The sequence below is a fragment of the Oncorhynchus clarkii genome, chromosome 28 (genome assembly GCF_045791955.1).
Source record: "Oncorhynchus clarkii lewisi isolate Uvic-CL-2024 chromosome 28, UVic_Ocla_1.0, whole genome shotgun sequence".
In the NCBI taxonomy this organism is placed as follows: domain Eukaryota; kingdom Metazoa; phylum Chordata; class Actinopteri; order Salmoniformes; family Salmonidae; genus Oncorhynchus; species Oncorhynchus clarkii.
The window spans coordinates 46,555,595-46,571,032 of record NC_092174.1 but is presented as its reverse complement, the minus strand read 5'-3'; the positions used below and the strand labels follow the sequence as shown (position 1 = coordinate 46,571,032).

At 48.8% G+C, this 15,438-nt stretch overlaps 1 protein-coding gene across 1 annotated transcript in view; it reads left to right on the top strand.

The window, feature by feature from the left end:
• Positions 1–14,145, top strand: part of LOC139386860 (microtubule cross-linking factor 1-like) — a 196,843-nt gene extending 182,698 nt beyond the window's left edge. The window contains 1 exon segment of the mRNA XM_071132718.1: positions 13,845–14,145. Coding sequence (XP_070988819.1) covers positions 13,845–14,108 — 264 coding nt within the window. The 3' untranslated portion in view covers positions 14,109–14,145.
• The last annotated feature ends 1,293 nt before the right edge of the window (positions 14,146–15,438 follow it).

Here is a 15,438-nt window from a genome sequence, read left to right as displayed (position 1 = left end):
CTCTGCTTCAGCCTCCACTCACCACTCATTCAGTATCCCTCTGCTTCAGTCTCTTCAGCCTCCACTTACCACTCATTCAGTATCCCTCTGCTTCAGCCTCCACTCACCACTCATTCAGTATCCCTCTGCTTCAACCTCCACTCACCACTCATTCAGTATCCCTCTGTTAGTCAGCAGTCTGAGGGAGAAGGTCTATCCCGATCACTGGGGATTTTGCGGTCTGGCTCACCACTCAGCAATATGTTGAAAAAACATTTTTAAAATATTTGGTTGAAATTCTTTAAGTAATGGTAGTATTTGTAGGCCATTATGGGCTAGTAGATGGACCGTTAAACAGTAGGTTGAAAAGGGAATATAGCGTTATGATAATACTATACATTAAAACAGGATGAAAACATTACAGCACTAAATTGTAATCCAGTTCTGTAGAGGTGTTGTTAGAGAGGGGTAAAGATAAAGATTTTTGTTGGGGTGCCAATTAGGTATTAACCCTGCCGATAGGAGAAGAGTTGGAGAGCGAGACTACCACTACCAGACACACACATCAGCAGAACAGACTGTTGGCCAGATAACCAGTAGGCACTAGAGTGTAGCCTGTTGGCCAGATAACCAGTAGGGACTAGAGTGTAGCCTGTTGGCCAGATAGCCAGTAGACTAGAGTGTAGTCTTTTGGCCAGATAGCCAGTAGACTAGAGTGTTGCCTGTTGGCCAGATAGCCAGTAGAGACTAGAGTGTAGCCTGTTGGTCATGTAGCCTGATGGCCAGATAGCCAGTGGAGACTAGAGTGTAGCCTGTTGGCCGTGTAGCCTGATGGCCAGATAGCCAGTGGAAACTAGAGTGTAGAAGGTTGGCCGTGTAGCCTGATGGCCAGATAGCCAGTGGAGACTAGAGTGTAGAAGGTTGGCCGTGTAGCCTGATGGCCAGATAGCCAGTGGAGACTAGAGTGTAGCCTGTTGGCCGTGGAGCCTGATGGCCAGATAGCCAGTGGAAACTAGAGTGTAGAAGGTTGGCCGTGTAGCCTGATGGCCAGATAGCCAGTGGAGACTAGAGTGTAGCCTGTTGGTCGTGTAGCCTGATGGCCAGATAGCCAGTGGAGACTAGAGTGTAGCCTGTTGGTCGTGTAGCCTGATAGCCAGATAGGCCAACAGGCTACATGTGAACACCAGTCACAGCACAGGGGTAACCCAACCAATAATACCTCCTACTAGAATAATGATGAGCAACTCTGAGGAAACGTCATAGAAACAACTGACCAGAAAGATCCCAGTCATCAACCTTAGAGGACCTGCAATTATCTGCATTCCCTCCCAATTGAGGGGTGCGTGTGGCATGAAGATGGGTGTGTAAACAAAAACAACCTGTAACGTCTGCTTCCAACTCACAATCTCAAACACATAGATCCCCTGAACGCAGCTCACTCTCCAGATCGCAATCACCTGAATTCTGATCACCTGATCACACACCTGTTCGTCATTATCACACACTATTTAGTTCAGTTCTTTGCATCCCATCACTGTGATTTATTGTTTGTTTTGATACACACTTCTATTCGGAGCTCTGTTTTTTTCCGTAATTTAATCCTCCTGTGTATGATAGTTTTGGCCTGTCTCACTAACAACACCTTTTGCCTATTCCTGGCCTGTACTTTAGCCTATTGGATTTCCTGATATCGACCTATTGCCTGGTCTCCCGGGCAACGTTACTAGCCTTTTCCCTGCCTGTACTGTTGCCTTTTTGGACCCCCTGTGTATGACCTTCTGCCTGCCCCTGGACCCAGCTACCTGCCACCTCCTGTGGTCCTTCACAATAAACACTTGCTGCACTTGAAACCAGCTTTCTGTCTCCCATGTCAGCCTAGGAACAGTGGGGTTAACTGCCTTGTTCAGGGGCAGAATGACAGATTTTTACCTTGTCAGCTCAGGGATTCGATCTTGCAACCTTTTGGTTACTAGTCCAACGCTCTAACCACTAGGCTACCTGCTGCCCATAAACAGAATACCAGATAGCCAGAACAGAATACCAGATAGCCAGAACAGAATACCAGATAGCCAGAACAGAATACCAGATAGCCAGAACAGAATACCAGATAGCCAGAACAGAGTACCAGATAGCCAGAACAGAGTACCAGATAGCCAGAACAGAGTACCAGATAGCCAGAACAGAGTACCAAATAGCCAGAACAGAATACCAGATAGCCAGAACAGAGTACCAGATAGCCAGAACAGAGTACCAAATAGCCAGAACAGAATACCAGATAGCCAGAACAGAATACCAGATAGCCAGAACAGAGTACCAGATAGCCAGAACAGAGTACCAGATAGCCAGAACAGAATACCAGATAGCCAGAACAGAGTACCAGATAGCCAGAACAGAATACCAGATAGCCAGAACAGAATACCAGATAGCCAGAACAGAATACCAGATAGCCAGAACAGAGTACCAGATAGCCAGAACAGAGTACCAGATAGCCAGAACAGAATACCAGATAGCCAGAACAGAGTACCAGATAGCCAGAACAGAATACCAGATAGCCAGAACAGAATACCAGATAGCCAGAACAGAATACCAGATAGCCAGAACAGAGTACCAGATAGCCAGAACAGAGTACCAGATAGCCAGAACAGAATACCAGATAGCCAGAACAGAATACCAGATAGCCAGAACAGAATACCAGATAGCCAGAACAGAATACCAGATAGCCAGAACAGAATACCTCACCAAAAACAACAGATGGATTCAGCGGAGCTGCAGCTACGTCTACCCCAACAGGAGGAACGAATCGATGAACTCTGCGACCTCCTTCGACCAGTCCATTCCTGCTTCACCGATATCAGGTGCCACAGCCTCCTCTTGTTCATTTCCCCCCCATATCCTTGCCTAATAAATACAACGGCTCCCCGGGGAAATGTCAAGGATTTCTCATGCAGTGTGACCTGTCCATAGACCATCCCCCCGCTGACTACACCTCTGACAAAGACAGGGTGAACTTCATCATCTCCCTCGGCCTTAAAATGGTCGCTCTCTGGTCTTGTGACTCGCATGACCGAAAGTATCACCTTTCAGATTGGCCTACTTCACTCTGAGGTCATTCAGTTAATGGTGTTGTCTTCACCTAAAGAACCCCTAATCCTCGGTCACCCCTGGCTAAACCTTCATGACCCTGCCATCTCCTGGCGGTAAGGGGAACTGCTGTCATGGTCTCCCGCCTGTTTTAAGAACTGCTTCAGTCTACTCTGTTGAGCCACCTCTATAGAAGGATCGGAGTCTGCCAGTCCAACCCACATCCCACCTGTTTATGCCCAGTTCCAGGGTGTGTCTACAGCAAGGAAAAGGGGGCAGAATGGACACTGCATCGCCCGGAGGACGGCGCGATCGACCTCCTTCCTGGGGCATCGCCCCTTAAGGGTCGGATCTACCCCTTTTTCATCTCAGAGAATGAGGCTATAGACACCTATATAGAAGAGGCACTCGACATGGGATTAATCTGTCCATCCATGTCTGCGGCTGCATCCAGTTTATCGTTTATGAAAAAAGGGATGATATAGTCTCCGTCCCTGCATTGATTACCGACCCCTCAATGACCTTACCATCAAGAATCGCTTCCCTCTTCCTCTGATTCCGGCCGCACTAGAACAAGTTGAACAGGCTACCATCTACTCCAAACTGGACCTACGTGGTACTTACAATCTGGTCTATATCTGAAGTGGGGATGAGTGGAAGACAGTGTTCAAAACCGCTAGGGGCCACTACGAATACCTGGTCATTCCCTACGGTCTCACCAATGCTCCCGCAGTCTTCCATTCCTTAATGAATGAAGTTTTCCAGGACATGACCAACCAGATCCACATCGTGTACATTGATGATATCTTGATCTACTCTCACTCCCTTGCAGAGCACGTACAGCATGTGCAACAGGTCCTCAAAAGACTACAGCACCACCATCTTTATGTCAAGGCTGAGAAGAGCTCCTTTCACGTTACTACGGTAACCTTCCTAGGTTTTGTGTTGACACCAGGCGGGGTCAACATGGACAAAGACAAAGTCATGGCCGTGCTTAACTGGCCCAAACCTACCACCGTAAAGGAACTACAACATATCCTAGGATTTTCTGACTACTACCGCCGGTTCATTCGAAACTGCAGCAGCACAACCAGCTCCTCTCTCAGCTCTCACCAGTCAAATACCTGTACCCTCCAATGGACCGACACCGACCTTACTGCATTTGAGACCTTGAACTGCCTCTTCACCTCTGCACCCATCCTTAGGCAACCAGATAACGACCCTTCCTTTTGTTCTGGAGGTTGATGCATCTGAGGTCGGTGTAGAAACGGTTCCCTCTCAGTTGGTAGGGACACCTCCAAAATTACACCCATGTGGCTTCTTTTCCAAGAAACTGTCACCCGCTGAGAGGAACTATGATGTCGGGAACTGAGAGCTCCTCGCCATTAAGCTGGCTATCGAAGAGTGGCGCCACTGGTTAGAGGGAGCTCTTCACCCATTCCTGGTCCTTACCGACCACCGCAATTTGGAGTACTTAAGAAGTGCTAAGCGGCTCAACCCCAGACTACCTTCACCCAATTCAACTTCACCTATCTGCCTGGCAAGAAAAATGTGAAGGCTGATTCCTTATCCCGTGTATTTGGCTCCCCTTCCTCTAACCCAGCTCCCGATCCCATCCTGCCTCTGTCTTGTGTCGTGGGACCCATACAAAAATAAATCCAATCTGTCGTCCAAGAGGCCCTACGCCACGATCCAGCACCTCCCGACACCCCTGCAGGCAAGACCTACGTTCCCGCGTCCATCAGACCCCAACTAATGCAGTGGTGCCATAGCTCCCTGAGTTCTGGCCATCCCAGGATCACCCAGACCACAGGGCTACTGACACGCAAGTTCTGGTGGTCATCCCTAACAGCAGGCGTCTAAGATTACGTTCTTTCCTGTCCCGTCTGTGCATGGGCAAAGAGCCCACGCCAACTACTTACCGGTAAACTCAAACCTTTACCTACACCACACAGACCATGGTCCCACATCGCTATGGATTTCCTCACTGATCTGCCAGACTCTTTGGGATTCACTACTATTTTAGTTGCAGTGGACCGGTTCTCCAAGATGTGCTGACTCATCCCCCTTCCGCAGCTACCTAATGCCATGGAAATGGCAGAGTGCATGTTCCAACAGGTGTTTCGTCTGTATGGGATCCCGGAAGACATCGTTTCGGGTCGGGGACCCCAGTTCGCCTCCACGGTGTGGCGAGGCTTCTGCGACCGACTGGGGGTCTCCATCAGCCTGTCCTCCGGATACCATCCCCAAACCAGTGAGCATATGGAACGCCTGAATCAGGAAATAGGGAAGTATCTTCGCCAACACTGTACCAACCAACCACACGAGTGGAGTTGCTATACAGCCTGGTTGGAATACACACAGAACTCCCTGGTGCATTCCTCACTCCATCTCACTCCATCTCCCCCCGTGTTCCCATGGGAGACAGAGCCCAGAACTGTGCCTGCCATGGATGAGTGGTTTCGACGGAGTGAGCAGGTTTGGGAGACCACACATCGGCACCTACATCAAGCTTCCCTCTCTCAGAAAACGGTTTGCTGATCGGCGTCACTGACCTACTCCACTCTTCCACCCTGGGTAATGTGTGTGGCTCTCTACCTGGGACATCTGGCTTTGTGACCCCTGCAAAAAAGTTCAGTCCCCGGTTCATTGGTCCTTTCAAAATAACACACCGCATCAATCCTGTCACCTACCGTCTCCAGTTGCCCCGCCATTACCGGATCTCCTCATCCTTCCACAGCCCTCTCCATCCTCCAGTGACTCCAAGTGCCTGGGTGGTCGCATCCACTACCTGGTGGATTGGGAGGGGTACGGACCCGAAGAACGGTCCTGGGTCCCCGCCCGGGACATCCTCGACCCAGCCATGATCCTGGCTTTCCACCGTAACCGTCCTGACCACCCAGCTCCACGTCCCCGTGGGTCGCCCCCCTGCTTAGCTTCCTAGGCCATCAAGAGCTGCCCGTGGAGGGTGGGGGGGTACTGTAACGTCTGCTTCCAACTCACAATCTCAAACAATGTAGATCCCCTGAACGCAGCTCACTCTCCAGATCCCAATCACCTGAATTCTGATCACCTGTTTACACACCTGCTTTTCATTATCACACACTATTTAGTTCAGTTCTTTGCACCCCATCATGAGGTATTGTTTGTTTTGTTTCTAGTCGGAGCTCTGTTTTCCCCTAATTTGATCCTCCTGTGTATAATAGTTTTGGCCTGCCTCACTAAAGACACCTTTTGCCTATTCCCCGCCTGTACTTTAGCCTATCGGATTTCCTGTTGTCAACCTATTGCCTGTTCTCCTGGACTACGTTACTAGCCTTTTCCCTGCCTGTACTGTTGTCCTTTTGGACCCCTATGTATGACCTTCTGCCTGCCCCTGGACCCAGCTACCTGCCCCTGGACCCAGCTACCTGCCTCCTCCTGTGTATGACCTTCTGCCTGCCCCTGGACCCAGCTACCTGCCTCCTCCTGTGTATGACCTTCTGTCTGCCCCTGGACCCAGCTACCTGCCTCCTCCTGTGTATGACCTTCTGCCTGCCCCTGGACCCAGCTACCTGCCTCCTCCTGTGTATTACCTTCTGTCTGCCCCTGGACCCAGCTACCTGCCTCCTCCTGTGTATGACCTTCTGCCTAACCCTGGACCCAGCTACCTGCCTCCTCCTGTGTACGACCTTCTGCCTGCCCCTGGACCCAGCTACCTGCCTCCTCCTGTGGCCCTTTACCTATAAACACCTGCTGTGCCCTGCGCTTCAAACCAGCTCTCTGTCTCCCATCGTGTTCATTACACAACTAAGGCCTTAAAATGTCCAAAAGTCTTCTTGACCAAATATCAATGGTCCCACACAAAATAAACAAAATAAACAAAATAAACAATTAAAACAAAATAAACAAAATAAACAAAATAAACAAATAAACAAAATAAACACAGTTCAAATAATAATAAACAAACTCAGTCAATCCAATCCGTCAACAGATGTCCAGCGGAGAAAACAGACCCGGGGAACAGCGGATACCAACGGAGATGTGTAGTCCAACAATAGGAATTAGTAGATGTGACTTGTATCCTGTAGACTGACCTTTAACTCACAAAGCTTTGGCTGTTTTCACTTTCTTAATCACGTCTAGACTGGGTAGTATAGGGCTAGGGTAGTATAGGACTAGGGTAGTATAGGACTAGGGTAGTATAGGACTAGTGTAGTGGGGTTGTTAGACTGGGTAGTATAGGACTAGGGTAGTAGGGTTGTTAGACTGGGTAGTATAAGACTAGAGTAGTATAAGCCTAGGGTAGTATACGCCTAGGGTAGTATAGGACTAGGGTAGTATAGAAATAGGGTAGATGGGACTAGGGTAGTATAGACCTAGGGTAGTATAGGACTAGGGTAGTATAGGACTAGTGTAGTGGGGTTGTTAGACTGGGTAGTATAGGACAAGGGTAGTTTAGGACTAGGGTAGTATAGGACTAGGGTAGTGGGGTTGTTAGACTGGGTAGTATAGGACTAGGGTAGTATAGGACTAGGGTAGTGGGGTTGTTAGACTGGGTAGTATAAGACTAGGGTAGTATACGCCTAGGGTAGTATAGGACTAGGGTAGTATAGAAATAGGGTAGTATGGGACTAGGGTAGTATATGACTAGGGTAGTATAGGACTAGGGTAGTATAGACCTAGGGTAGTATAGGACTAGGGTAGTATAGGACTAGTGTAGTGGGGTTGTTAGACTGGGTAGTATAAGACTAGGGTAGTATAGGACTAGGGTAGTATAGGACTGGGGTAGTAGGGGACTAGGGTAGTAGAGGACTAGGGTAGTGGGGTTGTTGAACTGGGTAGTATAGGATTAGGGTAGTATAGGACTAGGGTAGTAGGGTTGTTAGACTGGGTAGTATAAGACTAGGGTAGTATAGGCCTAGGGTAGTATAGAACTAGGGTAGTATAGGACTAGGGTAGTATATGATTAGGGTAGTGGGGTTGTTAGACTGGGTAGTATAAGACTAGGGTAGTATAGGACTAGGGTAGTATAGGACTAGGGTAGTGGGGTTGTTAAACTGGGTAGTATAGGACTAGGGTAGTATAGGACTAGGGTAGTGGGTTGTTAAACTGGGTAGTATAAGACTAGGGTAGTATAGGACTAGGGTAGTATAGACCTAGGGTAGTATAGGACTAGGGTAGTATAGGACTAGTGTAGTGGGGTTGTTAGACTGGGTAGTATAAGACTAGGGTAGTATAGGACTAGGGTAGTATAGGACTAGGGTAGTGGGGTTGTTAAACTGGGTAGTATAGGACTAGGGTAGTATAGGACTAGGGTAGTGGGGTTGTTAAACTGGGTAGTATAGGATTAGGGTAGTATAGGACTAGGGTAGTATAGGACTATGGTAGTGGGGTTGTTAGACTGGGTAGTGTAGGACTAGGGTAGTATAGGACTAGGGTAGTATAGGACTAGGGTAGTATAGGACTAGGATAGTGGGGTTGTTAGACTGGGTAGTAGAGAACTAGGGTGGTGTGGTTGTTAGACTGAGTTGTATGGGACTAGGGTAGTGGGGTTGTTAGACTGGGTTGTAGTGGACTAGGGTAGTGTGGTTGTTAGACTGGGTATTAATGGGACTAGGGTAGTAGGGTTGTTAGACTGGATAGTGTAGGGTAGTGTGGTTGTTAGACTGGGTAATAATGGGACTAGGGTAGTAGGCTGTATAATGGTTACAGTATGTTGGTTGTAGTGTGTTACATCAACCATGTTGTCTCTTAACGTTGGACATGGGGTTGTTAGACTGGGTAGTAATGGGACTCGTCTCTTAACGTTGGACATGGGGTTGTTAGACTGGGTAGTAATGGGACTCGTCTCTTAACGTTGGACATGGGGTTGTTAGACTGGGTAGTAATGGGTCTCGTCTCGTAACGTTGGACATGGGGTTGTTAGACTGGGTAGTAATGGGACTCGTCTCTTAACGTTGGACATGGGGTTGTTAGACTGGGTAGTAATGGGACTCGTCTCGTAACGTTGGACATGGGGTTGTTAGACTGGGTAGTAATGGGACTCGTCTCTTAACGTTGGACATGGGGTTGTTAGACTGGGTAGTAATGGGACTCGTCTCTTAACGTTGGACATGGGGTTGTTAGACTGGGTAGTAATGGGACTCGTCCTGTAAAGTTGGACATGGGGTTGTTAGACAGGGTAGTAATGGGACTCGTCTCGTAACGTTGGACATGGGGTTGTTAGACAGGGTAGTAATGGGACTCGTCTCGTAACGTTGGACATGGGGTATGTAGAATACAGACAGACTTATTGCAGTGTGTCTATTATTGCAGTGTGTCTATTGGCGGCCCCCCCACCCCCCCAGCTTTATCCTGAGTCCCTGTGTCTCTCTCTCTCTCTCTCTCTCTCCGTCTCTCTCTCTCCGTCTCTCTCTCTCCGTCTCGCTCTCTCTCTCTCTCTCTCTCTCTCTCTCTCTCTCTCTCTCTCTTCCTCTCTCTCTCTCTCCCCGTCTCTCTCTCTCTCTCTCCCCGTCTCTCTCTCTCTCTCTCTCTCTCCCCGTCTCTCTCTCTCCCCGCCTCTCTTTATCCTGAGTCCCTGTGTCTCTCTCTCTCTCTCTCTCTCTCCGTCTCTCTCTCTCCGTCTCTCTCTCTTCGTCTCTCTCTCTCTCTCTCTCTCTCTCTCTCTCTCTCTCTCCGTCTCTCTCTCTCTCTCTCTCTCTCTCTTCCTCTCTCTCTCTCTCTCTCCCCGTCTCTCTCTCTCTCTCTCCCCGTCTCTCTCTCTCTCTCTCTCTCTCTCCCCGTCTCTCTCTCTCCCCGCCTCTCTCTCTCTCTCTCTCTCTCTCTCTCTACCTCTCTCTCTCTATCTCTCTCTCTCTCTCTCTCTCTCTTCCTCCCTCCATCTACAGATGTAGGATCTTAATTTAAGTAATATTGCTACAGCAGGAAAATAATCCTGCAGCAACAGGACATGTGAATTGTTACTTAGAGTATAATTCATGTACATTTGTTGTAGGGGTTGATATAATTTCTGTTATGGCAAATCAAGTCTGAAAATGTCAAGGAAAATTGTCATCAACAACAGAGTGATCAAATAAAGATCCTCCACCCGTATCTCCCTCATTCTGTCTGTACCCTCTGCTGGTTCTAGAACCACCCTGTCTTACTAACCGCTCCCTGGGGGGCTCTAACCCCGCTTGTCCCTGGGTGACGTAAGTTCCGGTTTACTTCCTGTTTATACAATCTCTAACCTCACCGCCAGGGTCACAGGGTCACCATGGACACCTCCTCACCCCCTATCAGCCAATCACAGCATTCCTCACTGGTCAACAATGTTGGGGTTGTTGTAGCTGTGTTAATATAATCATCATAATATCTGTCTGTGTAGATGTCTGCATGTTCTAATGTGGTATCTCTATGTATTCGTTCATATTTATTTTGAAAAGGTCAACTGTCAACTGACCCAAAGAGTTCTCTGTTTTTTTGTCCATACGTCTGGCCTACACATTTTTAGAGGCCAGAAGAAACAAAGAATAAAGTTTCCCCAGTTTTCAGTTATGTTAATAGTGGACTCCTGGTTACCATATCTGATCTAAAATAAACTCACTTAAAAATAATTTTTTGAAGAAATGTTTTTTTTAAATCTAAGGGGGAATATAGGTGGTCGACTAAAACGAAAACAGAGAAAGATCACTCTTCTGGAGCCGTAATGTACACCCACAACCGTTGTTGTTCTGACTGGTCCTGTACGACCCAAGGTGTCTATCTAACATCGTTGTATTTCTGATAGGTCTTCTGACTGGTCCTGTACGACCCAAGGTGTCTATCTAACATCGTTGTATTTCTGATAGGTCTTCTGACTGGTCCTGTATGTATCAGGAATCAAGGTAAGACCCAGATGCAGACTGTCATAGTAACAATGTCTATTGTAGCAACCGGGGCAAAGACAGGGCAAGGCAGGCAGGGGTCGATAATCCAGGGTAAGGCAAAGGTCGGCAGGCGGACTCAGGGTCAGGGACAGGCAAAGGTCAAAACCAGGAGGATGAGGAAAGAGAGGCTGGGAAACAAGAGGAGCTGCCAGTTTAAAAAAAACGCTGGTGGGCTTGAACAAACAAGACGAACTGGCAACAAACAAACAGAGAACACATGTATAAATCCCCAGGGGATAATTGTGAAGAGGGGCGACACCTGGAGGGGGGAGACAAGCACAAGGACAGGTGAAACAGATCAGGGGCGTGACAGTATGACCCAAGGTGTCTTATCTAACACCGTGACACCGTTGTATTTCTGATAGGTCGACTGACTGGTCCTGTACGACCCAAGGTGTCTTATCTAACACCGTGACACCGTTGTAGTTCTGATAGGTTGACTGCTCTGTCTGTGTGCTGCTGCTGTTCACAAAACATACTGGATCTGTTGTCACAGCATGTGCTTTCTCCTCTGCATCTCCCTCTCACTCACCACCTCCCTCTCTCTCTCTCTCTCTCTCCCTCTAACTCACTCACCAACTCCCTCTCTCTCTCTCTCTCTCTCTATGTCTCTCTCTCTCTCTCACCACCTCCCTCTCTCTCTCTCTCTCTCTCTGTCTGTCTCTGTCTCTCTCTCTCTCTCACCACCTCCCTCTCTCTCTCTCTCTCTCTCTCACCACCTCTCTCTTTCTCTCTCTCTCTCTCTCTCTGTCTGTCTCTGTCTCTCTCTCTCTCACCACCTCCCTCTCTCTCTCTCTCTCACCACCTCTCTCTCCCTCTCTCTCTCTCTCTCTCTGTCTCTCTCTCTCTCTCTCTCTCTCACACCACCTCCCTCTCTCTCTCTCTCTCTCTCGCTCCCTCTCTCTCTCTCTCTCTCTCTCTGTCTGTCTCTGTCTGTCTCTTTCTCTCTGTCTCTGTCTGACTCTGTCTCTCTCTCCTCTCTCTTTCTCTCTCTCTCCCTGTGTGTGTGTCTCTCTCTCCCTCTGTCTCTCTCTCTCCGTCTCCCTCTGTGTGTCTCTCTCTCTCTCTCTCTCTCTCCATCTCTCTCTCTGTCTCTGTCTGTCTCTGTCTCTCTGTCTGTCTCTGTCTCTGTCTGTCTCTTTCTCTCTCTCTGTCTCTCTCTCTGTCTCTCTCTCTCTCTCTGTCAAAATAACAACCAAGGACAAATGAGCGTGCGTGTGACGTCTGCTGGAGTCTCAAATTTAATTTAATGTTCCAGTAGGTCATTACTGCGAAAAGTGACCCTGTGACCCCGGGCCGTGAGGTTAGAGGTTTTTTTTTAAACAGGAAGTTACTGCTAAACGTGGCTGCATGCTGAGTGGATGTGATGAAACTGAAAGTCAACATGTTGTTGTTTTTTTCAGTGTTCAAATATGGTGGACCTCTAATACGCTTCCATGGTAGCGCTATCATTTAATGTTATGTACTGTCATTACCTGGGTAGGACTTACCTGTTGATTGATTGGTTCATTGATGCTTTGATTTGGATAATGCTTCTAAAAGTAGGCTAGAAAATAGGCTTCGTAACATCAGATTCAAATAAATATATATATATTTTTTTATACACTTCTATCCTTCCTTATTTCTGACCATCATCTGTGAAGGCAGAAACTCTTCCTCCATCCCGGTGTTCTGTTTCCACCCCCTCATCTGTGAAGGCAGAAACTCTTCCTCCATCCCGGTGTTCTGTTTCCACCCCCTCATCTGTGAAGGCAGAAACTCTTCCTCCATCCCGGTGTTCTGTTTCCACCCCCTCATCTGTGAAGGCAGAAACTCTTCCTCCATCCCGGTGTTCTGTTTCCACCCCCTCATCTGTGAAGGCAGAAACTCTTCCTCCACCCCGGTGTTCTGTTTCCTCCCCCTCATCTGTGAAGGCAGAAACTCTTCCTCCATCCCGGTGTTCTGTTTCCACCCCCTCATCTGTGAAGGCAGAAACTCTTCCTCCACCCCGGTGTTCTGTTTCCTCCCCCTCATCTGTAGACGTGCGGTTTAGATTTACCTTATCATTCATATGATACATAAAACCGAGGAGGGAGGGGCGGGGGGGGGGGGGGGGGGGGGGGCACGTTTTAAACCACCGCAGTGGAGTGGAGTAGCTGTGTGATCATCATCATTCATGCTAACTAACTAGCTTCTCCACCTGTTTCATCACACTGTAGTTCCTCCACCTGTTTCATCACACTGTAGTTCCTCCACCTGTTTCATCACACTGTAGTTCCTCCACCTGTTTCATCCCACTGTAGTTCCTCCACCTGTTTCATCACCCTGTAGTTCCTCCACCTGTTTCATCACACTGTAGTTCCTCCACCTGTTTCATCACACTGTAGTTCCTCCACCTGTTTCATCACACTGTAGTTCCTCCACCTGTTTCATCCCACTGTAGTTCCTCCACCTGTTTCATCACCCTGTAGTTCCTCCACCTGTTTCATAACACTGTAGTTTATCTACCTGTTTCATCCCACTGTAGTTCCTCCACCTGTTTCATAACACTGTAGTTCCTCCACCTGTTTCATCACACTGTAGTTCCTCCACCTGTTTCATCCCACTGTAGTTCCTCCACCTGTTTCATCACCCTGTAGTTCCTCCACCTGTTTCATAACACTGTAGTTTATCTACCTGTTTCATCACACTGTAGTTCCACCACATGGTGTTTCCTCCTGATCTATACTGTGGTCATTATTTGTTTTCCTGTTTTAATCACACTTACTTTTGTTAATACTTCTTTTCTTCTGTCTTGGGTAATGTCTTTTTCTAATTCCTAAAATAATCATCATGAAAACCTATGAATATAGGAAGCTATTTTGTCTCTCTCTCTCTCTCTCTCTCTCTCTCTCACACATCTACTTCCTCCTGAAGGACCTCCCTCGCTCCCCGGTGGCTCCGCCCCTGGAGTCGTGTTTCCTGCGCCCGGCGAGGCCAGCCAACCGCCGCCCCCCCTCCCGCTGGGCAGGCCCCTCCTCCCCCCGAGGCTGGCTAGACGTCACAGAGCGGAGGTTCACCTTCCCCATGGTGACTGGGACCAGTAAGACTGGGACTGGGACCACCTCTATACCAGACCTGGATGAGACTGGACCAGCAGAATCACAACAGGAACCATCACCATACCCCTGTTCTCCTTAACTCCCTCTTTACTCGCTCCACTCTCTTTCTCACCATACCCCTGCCAGAATACTGTAGCCTGCTGTTAGTCATCAGAATACTGTGGCCTACTGCTACAGTACAACATACTCATGGCTCTGCTGACTGTCACCCATAAAGAGGGAAATTGAGGAATCAAACCAATTTTTTTAGGGAGGACCCATCTTTCATAGTCCTCCTCTCTACTCCCTCTCCTCCCTCCTGCTTCGCTCCTGATGGAACTGTCCACACTATCTCCTCCTCCACTCCTACTTACTTTTCCCTACTTCTCTTCTCCACTCCTCCTCTTCTCCACTCCTCCCTACTCCTCCTCTTCTCCACTCCTACTTACTTCTCCTTACTCCTCTCCTCCACTCCTCCCTACTCCTCCTCTTCTCCACTCCTACTTACTTCTCCCTACTCCTCTCCTCCACTCCTCCCTACTCCTCCTCTTCTCCACTCCTCCTATTCTCCACTCCTCCTTACTTCTCCCTACTCCTCCTATTCTCCACTCCTCTTCTCCACTCCTCCCTACTCCTCCACTCCTCCCTACTCCTCCACTTCTCCACTCCTCCCTACTACTCCACTTCTCCACTCCTCCCTACTCCTCCACTTCTCCACTCCTCCCTACTCCTCCACTTCTCCACTCCTCCCTACTCCTCCCTACTCCACTTCTGCACTCCTCCCTACTCCTCCTCTTCTCCACTCCTCCCTCCTCCTCTTTTCCTTCTCCTCCCTACTCCTCCTCTTCTCCACTCCTCCTCGACTCCACTCCTCCCTACTCCTCCTCTTCTCCTGCTCCTCCCTACTCCTCTCTCCTGCTCCTCCATACTCCTCCTCTTCTCCACTCCTCCTCTTCTCCACTCCTACTTACTTCTCCCTACTCCTCTCCTCCACTCCTCCCTACTCCTCTTCTCCACTCCTCCTCTTCTCCACTCCTCCTTACTCCTCCCTACACCTCCTCTTATCCACTCCTCCTCTTCTTCACTCCTCCCTACTCCTCCACTTCTCCAGTCCTCCCTACTCCTCCTCTTCTCCACTCCTCCCTACTCCTCCTCTTCTCCACTCCTCCTTTTCTCCACTCCTCCTCTTCTCCACTCCTCCCTACTCCTCCACTTCTCCAGTCCTCCCTACTCCTCCTCTTTTCCACTCCACCTACTCATCCTCTTCTCAACTCCTCCCTACTCCTCCTCTTCTCCACTCCTCCCTACTACTCCACTTCTCCACTCCTCCCTACTCCTCCACTTCTCCACTCCTCCTCTACTCCACTCCTCCCTACTCCTCCTCTTCTCCACTCCTCCCTCCTCCTCTTCTCCTGCTCCTCCCTACTCCT